The 9,888-nt window shown below is 39.4% G+C and overlaps 1 protein-coding gene across 1 annotated transcript; it reads left to right on the top strand.

Annotated features, from left to right (window-relative positions):
- Positions 1-58: 58 nt before the first annotated feature.
- SHISA3 (shisa family member 3) lies at positions 59-1,078 on the top strand (the record flags this gene model as incomplete). Its single annotated transcript, XM_010288965.1, has 2 exons — positions 59-215; positions 627-1,078. Coding segments are annotated over 2 exons (609 nt in total), but the record flags the coding sequence as incomplete, so codon positions are not given.
- Positions 1,079-9,888: the final 8,810 nt, after the last annotated feature.

Genomic DNA, 9,888 nt, shown 5'->3' with positions numbered 1-9,888 from the left:
TGAAAAGCGGCCCCAGCAGCTGGATCCATCCGAACTGGAAGGGGCGTTTGTGCTTTAGGTTTGCCTCGGCACACTTGACTGTGCCCGTTTGACTGTGTTTCCTCCGGAGGCGAGGCTGGGCTCCGGAGCTCTGCAGGCACGACCCCCCGTGCGAGGGGCCGTCAGGTTCTCGGACAAAAGCGAGCCGGCAGCGCGCACGGAGGCTGGTTTCCCAAGTCAGACGTTCTGCGCTGATTTTCCACCTTAGGAGTGAAATCGACTTAACGTCTGCAGCATGTGAGCTTCGCCTGCAGATCCAAGCTGTTACATTGGACAGCCCCGACAGTTTTGGGGGGTGAGGGAGAGGAGTGCGATTCTTGAGCGAAACCTAACTAGAACCGGCAAACAGGACACGGTGTAGGCAGCTTTTACCACCAGTAACTTAAAACTGTCAAAAGAAAGAAATTTTGTCTGGTACATACAGGGTTTAATTTTAATTTTGTTCTAATGATAATAGAAGCTCAGTGTGTTGGTGGAACTGAAACGACGCGGGGCTTCATAAACTCCACGGAGTTTATTTCTACGCAGCAGACCTGTTGCTTCAGTAGGCTAATGCGCGTGGCTTTTCCTGTTCTTTCTTCTCCCAGAACCAATCTACGTTCCATTCCTCATTGTTGGATCCATATTTATTGCCTTCATTATCGTGGGCTCTCTGGTAGCGGTTTATTGTTGCACGTGTTTAAGACCTAAGCAACCGTCGCAGGCAATACGATTTTCTCTGCGGAGCTATCAGACCGAGACCCTTCCCATGATCCTGGCCTCCACAAGCTTCAGGTCGCCGTCGAGGCAGTCCAGTACCGCGACAAGTTCCAGTTCGACCGGCGGCTCAGTTCGCAGGTTCTCCTTTCCCCGGGCAGAGCCAGGGTGCCTTGTGGCATCGCCACCTCCACCGTACACATCTGGCTGCTTCCAGACAGCCCATGCAGTCCACCTGGCGCAGCCATCGGGATTTCTGGTGTCGCCGCCGTACTTTGGGTATCCTCTCCAGCCAGAGCCTGCCTTGGCTGGGAAGAGCTGCTCCGATTTTAGTCAGAGCTGAAAGGAGTTGACGAGAAATAATGCAGCCTTCGGAAGTGCAGGGACTGCTGCTGTTGGGTGTCACGCTGACACGCTCTGGGGTTGCAGCAGTCAGAACCGTTCCCGTGGGTGAGTGCCCCTCAAAAAGTGCAAGCTCTCATTTGGGGACCTCATTTCCCAAACTCGGATCATGCTTACAAATGAGTTTTAAAATGTTGCAAACTTAGTCTCTCTAAAAACTGACTGCTCTAAATCTGTCTGATTTCTGCAGAACGTGTTCAGAGACGAGTAGAGAAACCATTTTGGGATAAAGGTACTTATTTCACGGTGTTATAAATGACATTTTAACACTAAATGCTATTAACTTAGTTAACAAACGGTGGCTGCATTCCACTCATAATAATTAGACTAGTTCTATAAAGCAGCAATAAGTCTGAGAAGTAAGAGAGGAATAATACTAACTAAAGAGTTTGCGGATCCTGAAACTGCTGACTGCTTCCTACTTCCATGAGCAATGAAAATATGAGGAAGTGTTTTACTACAGATATCAGAACATGTGGGTTTTTAAAAATACACATAATGCACCTGAACTTACACTGCATATTTGTATTACTAAGCTATAACCAAGATAGGTAAAACTAGTACTAATTAGGCTAGTTGAAAATAGCAGCCAAATAATTACGTATGAGAACAGCAGAATGTGTTCAGCAATATCACTAACAACTTCTCTGCATAAAATTCTAAAAATGGCATTATATTAAAGCATTTTTCAGAAGGAAGTATTTATTGTTGTCTTTTTGCTCAGCAACGTGTAAGTTGGACAAACTGATCATAAAGTTCTATTTGTAAAATTAGCCATGTATAAAATGTAAAGACAAGCTTGTAATTTAAAATGTATTTACAGCATTGACAACACTAATTATTTAGTAGTCACACCAAAAAAAAAATTATCAATAAACTGTGTGGTTGAAATGTTGCGTCATCTGTATGTCTCAGTACAGATAGTGTTCGATAAGCAAGTTTTAATTTTGATGGTGTAACTATACTATAGTTCTTCCTGTTAAAAATAGTTAATTTTGCTTTTGTAAATTTTTTACATCTTTAACTGTGCACCTGTTGTGCAGATTTAATATAATGTAAAATTCTGAATATATAGCGAACTGATAGATCAATTAATGTCTTTCATATGCAAGTGTGGTAGAAAAGTGGTAAAAGCTACACTGATTAGTTGAGTATTTTAATTTAAAACATCCTGCCCTAGGAGTAAATTTTGTTTGTTCTTCTACATTCCTTCACCCAAGTAAACTAACAAACCAAGTGGAAGAAGAAAAAAACACATCTAAACCAAACACATGCAGCAAGCAAACGGAAAATACACAAGAAGAAATGCAGTCATTAAAGGGCTTCTCTGTATTACTTATTTTTGTGGACAAACGAAGTCATTCTGTGTGTCAGTCTACAACATCGGAGGCTGAACTTTCCTGTGCTTTCAGCCCCAAACTCCCCGTGTATAGGATCTCTTGAAGTACATTATAGCTGACCTATTTTACAAGTGCTAGCATATAGGTGCATATTCAAATTGCAGCACTTCTATGCTGAATTACGGTGTACTTCTCTGTATTTTAGAACAGCTTCACTGGTTCTTCCTCAAGAGTTGAATACATTTTTTTCTTAGCAAATATCTAACAATCAGTATCTTGGCATTTATAAAAAAAATATTTTGAAATAACCCTTTTAATATGTTTTTCATTGCATAAAAAACATAATATAATAGGTATTACAGCTGGAAACGTGGTTTCTAAGCAGAAAGACCACTCAAGTTGTGTGCGATGATGTTTCCAGTAATAGGGTTTAGCTTGAATGTTGTAATTGTTAATTACAAACTAAAATCATGATACACAGTAGTGTATGTTTTATAAAAACCTAAAAAGTAGATTTTGAATACTTGGGAAATTAATTGAAACGTAAGTGGTTTGGCTTGCAATTTTTTTAGAAACAATCTCCAAGGAACGGGGTGGGTAAATTTTTGCCCACCAGACTCCTGTCACTGCACGTTTTGAACGGATGAGAAATACGGGACTGTTCCTCAACTAACTTTTTGGAAAAATCATTTAAAAATGCAGCAGGTATCATCAGCTCTGTTGTTTGGAAGCATCCTGCGAGATGTGCTGATCATGGCCGTATACAGCAGAAACAGATAGTAAAACAATTAAATGGTATTTTTTACAAAAATAAAGCCTTGGATTGGTAGAAATCTTCCTTTACCTTGTAAACCAAGGCAACACAGGTCCTTCTGGAAGCAGAAGCTTGATCAGTTTTAGCTAAGAAGGTGCAGTTTTATGTTCCTGTGAAGAGCAATTAGCCGTCGGAGCCACTGACCCAGCTGGCGGGTAGCTGAAATTCGGCCTTTTCCTCCAGGATCGGCGGTACGTTCCCCTCCAGGGAGGCCGTGAGCCGGGCCCGGGTACTGCCCGTGGACCGAACAGGCCGGCCTGCTTCATTCAGCGTAATGGTCTCCCTGGGCTCGGTAGCCAGATTTATTAACGGTTGAACACGGGGGCAGATCTTCGCCGCGCTTGCATGCGGTCTGACAGATTTAAACGATGACGCAGCCCTAAGTAGCGGCTGTGAAGTTCAGCAGCAGCGTGAAACTCGGCCTCGCAGGGAGGACCCCTCCGAGCTACTCCCTTTCCTCCCCTGCTGCTGCGTAATGGGTTTGACCTCGTACACTGCTTGAGGAACTCGGCACGCGGGAGTAATTCCGTTGAACCGGGCCGACGCGAGGCTGCGAGTTTACGGCGTGCCGAGCGCTTGGCAGACGGCGGTCCACGGCTGGGGAGGGCCGGTTCAAATCGCTGTGCCGCGTTACCTGTCAGGCAGGTGAGGCGGGGATTATGCACCATAGACCAAGGATCTATGAGTTGCGAAGAATCCATGAGTTCGCGTGGCTCCAGTGGCAGTGACCTGTGTAGCTGAAGGGGGGTGGCCAGAGCAGAAGCCCATGGACCCACGTGCTTGTTGCCCGTGCCAGCAGGTGCCAGCCCAGATGGATTCAGGCTGCAGGTGAGAATGCGGAATTTCCTTCCTAAGGAAACGGACCTATTGGCACTAGGTGCTCCTGTCGTTGGTAGAAAACAGTCATTTTTCTAGAACTTGCAGGCAGAGCACAAATGGCACTCTGATACGCCGTTTTAATGACTAGTGAAACAGTTTGAAGGGCCAGATGCGTGCTTGAGCTGAAAGAATTGTACGTTTACACAGTACTTGCTCATTACTGCCATGCTTATTTTTTAAACAGTAGGTTTAACTAGGGGGAGGGCCGGTTCAAATCGCTGTGCCGCGTTACCTGTCAGGCAGGTGAGGCGGGGATTATGCACCATAGACCAAGGATCTATGAGTTGCGAAGAATCCATGAGTTCGCGTGGCTCCAGTGGCAGTGACCTGTGTAGCTGAAGGGGGGTGGCCAGAGCAGAAGCCCATGGACCCACGTGCTTGTTGCCCGTGCCAGCAGGTGCCAGCCCAGATGGATTCAGGCTGCAGGTGAGAATGCGGAATTTCCTTCCTAAGGAAACGGACCTATTGGCACTAGGTGCTCCTGTCGTTGGTAGAAAACAGTCATTTTTCTAGAACTTGCAGGCAGAGCACAAATGGCACTCTGATACGCCGTTTTAATGACTAGTGAAACAGTTTGAAGGGCCAGATGCGTGCTTGAGCTGAAAGAATTGTACGTTTACACAGTACTTGCTCGTTACTGCCATGCTTATTTTTTAAACAGTAGGTTTAACTATTTCTTTTATAATACTGGAGGGAGTTCATACTCATTTACTGGAGTGACACCCATCTAAAATGAATCAAAATGCAACAAAAATCACATTAAATTGATTATTGTCATTCACACACATTATGCACAAAATGCTTTGATTGCCATTAACTGGCAATGGCATATATGAAACCCCAGCCTTCTGTGGGCAAAGACTAACAGTGACATAATCAGATCAGCCATTTGTTTTTTATTTCTACATTTTGAGTTTCTTAAGTGTGTATCTCCAAAATGCATCAAAATTCTTCAGTGCTAAGAAAAACATCACATGAATTTGCAAGAACGCCTGAAGGATTTTATTTGAAACCAGGTAAGCCGTCTGGTATATGGCTATGTAAACTCAGATTATTTGTCATACTAATCCCACTGGGGTTAAAAAAAAAAAGTGACAATTCCAAATTTCTTTGTCACTACTGTTCACTTACAACTTGACAGTAACATTAAGGAGATGGAATCCATTCTTGGCGCTGTTTTTCTGCATATTGTTATGTGCTGTGCGAACTTGAGCTCCTCTGAACGGAGCTTCTGCTTACTCCATTTAGGTTTGGATATATTGATTTTTTTTCCGTGGGTGGGCACTGCGAGGGGAAAGAAATACCCACTACTATCAATAGCCAGAGGCTACAGTACTTATCAGTGTCATCTGAAAAAGGAGATGACATTTCCTTATTCCCACTCTAACATTCTTGTGCTGCATACTTCTCTTTCAAAACATGGTCTCACCACCAGAGTATGTTAGTGCTCTGCTGCAAAGCACTAAATTGCAGACTCCCGTGCTCCCTTTTTAAAACTTTTTTTTTCTGGACTTCACATGAGAACTGAAAAAGAAGTCTCAAAATAGGTGTTTAAAAAAAACACCTTAAAGTAATTTTCTACTTTTTCAGCTTACCTTAGTAACGTAAGAATTTTTTGGTATTTGTGTGAGGCTATTTCTGATATGTCCCATTTTAAAGAAGTCAAAAGAGTGATGGGATATGTCTTTTCCTATGAAGGTAATCTTGAGCATTTGTAACCAATCGATTCAGCAAAGCTTCTTCATTTAATGGCAAAGTTTATTAATTTTTTAACATTTAAAAGACAAAACATTTAAAATTTGCAGTTCAAAACATGCACATTCACCAAATGCCAAATGACATGTAACACTGCATAGAACTGAATGAGTTACTAAAAGAGAAGAACTATTTATAAAACACAGTGCATTTAACATCCAGTTAAAACTAAACCTGAGAAACTACCATAAACATCGAGTCAAAAAGTCTTCATTCATGCAGCTTCATAAGTTCCACAACGGTTTCAGCAGCAATGGCTTCGTGGAGCTATAAAACCTCACTACCTTGAATGCAAATTTTGCTGTTACAGACTGACTGCTTTCTGCAGCAGTTCATACTTATCAAACACTGAAAATCTTAATGAAAAATTAAATTGAAGTATAAAAACAATATTAATGCATTTATGGCTTCTATTCTATAATAAAGAAACACCATAAAACATGGTTTTTAAAAAAGCTTGTTCTGGTCACAGCTTTGCAATTACAAACCACTCTCTCTATAGAAATGCTTCCATTTTAAGTTAAGAATATCAACCCTCCGAAGTGCCCAACTTTGCACATCATTGCTCAGATGAGCAGTCCTTATACTCACAAACAGCCCGCTTGATGCCTGTGTGAGCAATGGTTTGCATAAGCAGGAACCAGGTTTGGAATGCTAAAATATTCCTTTGTTTATAAAGATCTATTGGTTAACAGTGAAGAAAACTGGGGGCGCGAGGGCAAAGGGGAGGGAAGGAGAAACTCATTTGTTGAGTTTTGTTACCAGTGAAAACATCCAGTATCAAGAAAGTTGAACTGACAAACTCATTTGCTTACATAGCACTAGCTTCTCGATACATTATGAGCAGACTTTAACGAAGGCATTAAAAAACTGGAAACAGCAACCACCATGCATTGCCTCAGAACACTTAAAAATATTACCTCATGCAGACAGAATGATAAATTCATCAGAACTACAAATGCTTTTACACAATTACATAAGAAAAAAAGGGAAATAACTTCTCTCCTCAAATTTAACACAAATTCCAAATTACTCATCATTCAAGATGGGTTTAAATGTAACGGTCTTAAGACACTTAACACGCATCTTCAAAACACAGTGAATTTTATGGATGTATGTGGACATAGAGGATTCTTCAGCTATCTCTCAGTGTTTCAAAATATTTTATCTATCATTTTATACAAATAGAATGATGACTAAGTATAAATCTGTTGAAATTGCTTTGCAAAAATAAGTGTAAAATTAGGAAATGGCAAGAAAAAATTTCAAATACAAATTATCAATAGGTTTGTTATAATTTGTTTCCTGTTACGTACTCTTTTGAATAATTTATATATACGTATATTGTTAAAAATAAGCAAGCAACAGTATTTATATATCTGATTTCTAAGTGGCACTGGTTTGACTTTTTGATGGAAATTTTTAATACTAACTTGTAATTGTTTTGCAGTGCACATGAAACAGATGGAAAAGTCCATGTGAATTCTGTATTTGATACAAATTTGAATTTTCAAACAATAAGAACAGAGGCATTTTTATAAGCATTTTTGCCTAAACTGTTTTTTCTTTAAACAAACATCTGCACAATCCCCTTATTTGAACAAGATATGATGTACTAACAGGATGGTAATAGATTATATTACTGTGTACTCAATATGAAAATAAAGTGCATATCGTATACTTGACCTGATTTAAAAATGGGCACACATATCTAAGATGATCTTATATTATTAAAATGGAATTGTGTGAGCAATCAAAAAAACCCACAGAATTGCCACATTGTCTTTTTTATTATTTCCAAGAAGTGGTATCTTCCAACCACTAACTACTAGACAATAAGTAACACATAGTGTGTAGAAAAAGTATAGAGGCAGGAGAAAAACCCCATCAGAAGTAATAAAAATGAAAAATGCACTTTGTGAAATACTACTTCAAATTCTGTAAAGATGTAAGGATGAAACGCTGTGATAAGACTATCTTAAAAACCTTAAATTATGGTCTAAATTTAGGATCTTAGAGCTGTTTCAGTTGCTTTCTTCCTTATTAAGATAAATTGGGGATATACTGTGTGTTATTTTTTGCAAACTGTATTACAACGGTGAGACAGAATTTTACTTTGCAGAAGGAGTAAGAGATGATGTAAATTTCTCATTGTAAACATTTAAGAACGTATTCTAGTCCTCACGCCTTTTTCTGCAAAATCAGCAATTAAACCATTTAAAACGGAAAAAACCCAATAATAATAAAAAATTAACCCATAAAGAGCGTATGTATGGATTGAATTGTTTTATAGGAGTTAAGTACACTAAAAGATTATAAAGGAGCAACAGTGTCATGGTTAATTTCAGAAATGTTTTGAAGTTGGTCATTCTCCCTTGGATGACAGAAAATAGGGATCCCCATTTTAGGAAAGGGGCATGCCCCCGAATTTTTTCTTGCCTTAGGTCAAGTGATTTGGCCCTCCCATATTGATCCATCTATTTATCTATGCCTGAAATGGCTTTTCTGAAGGCAGTTCTTGTCTGCATGACTGACTGGCAGTACTGTTTCTAGTGGGATACGTTCCCTTTGTCCCTGTGTCTTCTGTTTTCTGTTTAAAGATCACTCCGGGAAAGTGAGAGGATGACATGGCATAACATGCATATGAAATGCAGACTGCCTTCCCATTGATATGCCTTCCTAAATATGTACTTTCATATAGTGCCTTTTGTTGGGCTTTCCATGTGTATTTTTAAGTTCCTCCTAGAATGGAGCGTAAGAAACTTGGACAGTGCAATAAATTTAAATGTTAAGCATTTAGTTAGATGAAAGGCAAGGAGGTGAAGTCAACCTTTAGTTAAGTATATGACTAATGAGGGAGGGCAGAGAAAAGATGGGAGTGGATGACTTGTTACTTTTAAGTTGAAAGTGGATGATTTGGAGAGCAAAGAGGAAATTCTTAATTTAACAGATCATTGGGGATGTCATGGTTCTGCTTTTCCATCTAGCTGATCTCCATTCAAAGATGAAAAGATCATTTCTAGATAATGCACAGAAATGTAATTAAAAATAAAATCAACAGCTACAATAGAAAAATGTATTTTAAATGTAATTATGGTGCATTTTAAACTCAGAATTAAGCATGGACTAAAAAGATACAAGATTTAACTAAATTCTGAAGTTAAAGTAGCTTTTCCTAGTTTGAAACCTGATGGTTGTTGGGTGGTAAGCTGAGAAATACCAAGTATAAACACTTTAAAAAGTCATCAGAATGCTCTCATTTCACACCTCCCTCTTTTTTTTTTTTTTTCCTTAAATCAGGTATGTATCTTTTTCTGCAGTTACTTCCTCTCCATTTTTAATTAAAGGTGGAGTATATAGGTATTCTGCATGACCAGTAAATTGTAAAAAGGCTGCTACAATGTATTTCATACCTTTATAGGAAGTGGCTTTAGGGCAAATAAAACAGTACATACGATAGACTAGCGAAGGCCATGCTTTGCTCTCTATTTCAATGTATGCATTTCAAACAATTTTAGTATAAAAATGTTGAAAATTTAACTTTTAAAAATAAGTTAAAACAAACTTTCTTTTGAAGCTAGTAGACACAACTAAGCATCGCAAAAATAATTAAAGTTTGCTAAAGGGAAGTAAGGCAGAGCAATTCTTAAAAATTGAACGAAATAATACGTGTACTCAATTTTACAAGGTGGCAGCCATTTTCAACATATGCGATACTAAACGAAAATAAGGGAAAAGCTTGTATAAGGCCAAAGGTGCAGACTTGCAGTTTTGAAAGCAAATGCCGTAAAGGCCACTCAGATTAGACTCACTGTACTGTAAATCTTTATCCTCAAGTGTGGAAACTCAAGCATGCAGTTCTGAGATCAGGACTGGAGTTAATCTCCTTTCGAAATATTTCTAACAGAAAAGATTTATGGAACTTCTTTGGCAAACATTTTTAGGTTAGTTTGACACAAACAT

Source organism: Phaethon lepturus, unplaced genomic scaffold, assembly GCF_000687285.1.
Source record: "Phaethon lepturus isolate BGI_N335 unplaced genomic scaffold, ASM68728v1 scaffold8196, whole genome shotgun sequence".
Classification (NCBI taxonomy): Eukaryota; Metazoa; Chordata; class Aves; order Phaethontiformes; family Phaethontidae; genus Phaethon; species Phaethon lepturus.
The sequence above is the reverse complement of the archived record's forward strand: the minus strand, read 5'-3'. Positions and strand labels throughout refer to the sequence as shown.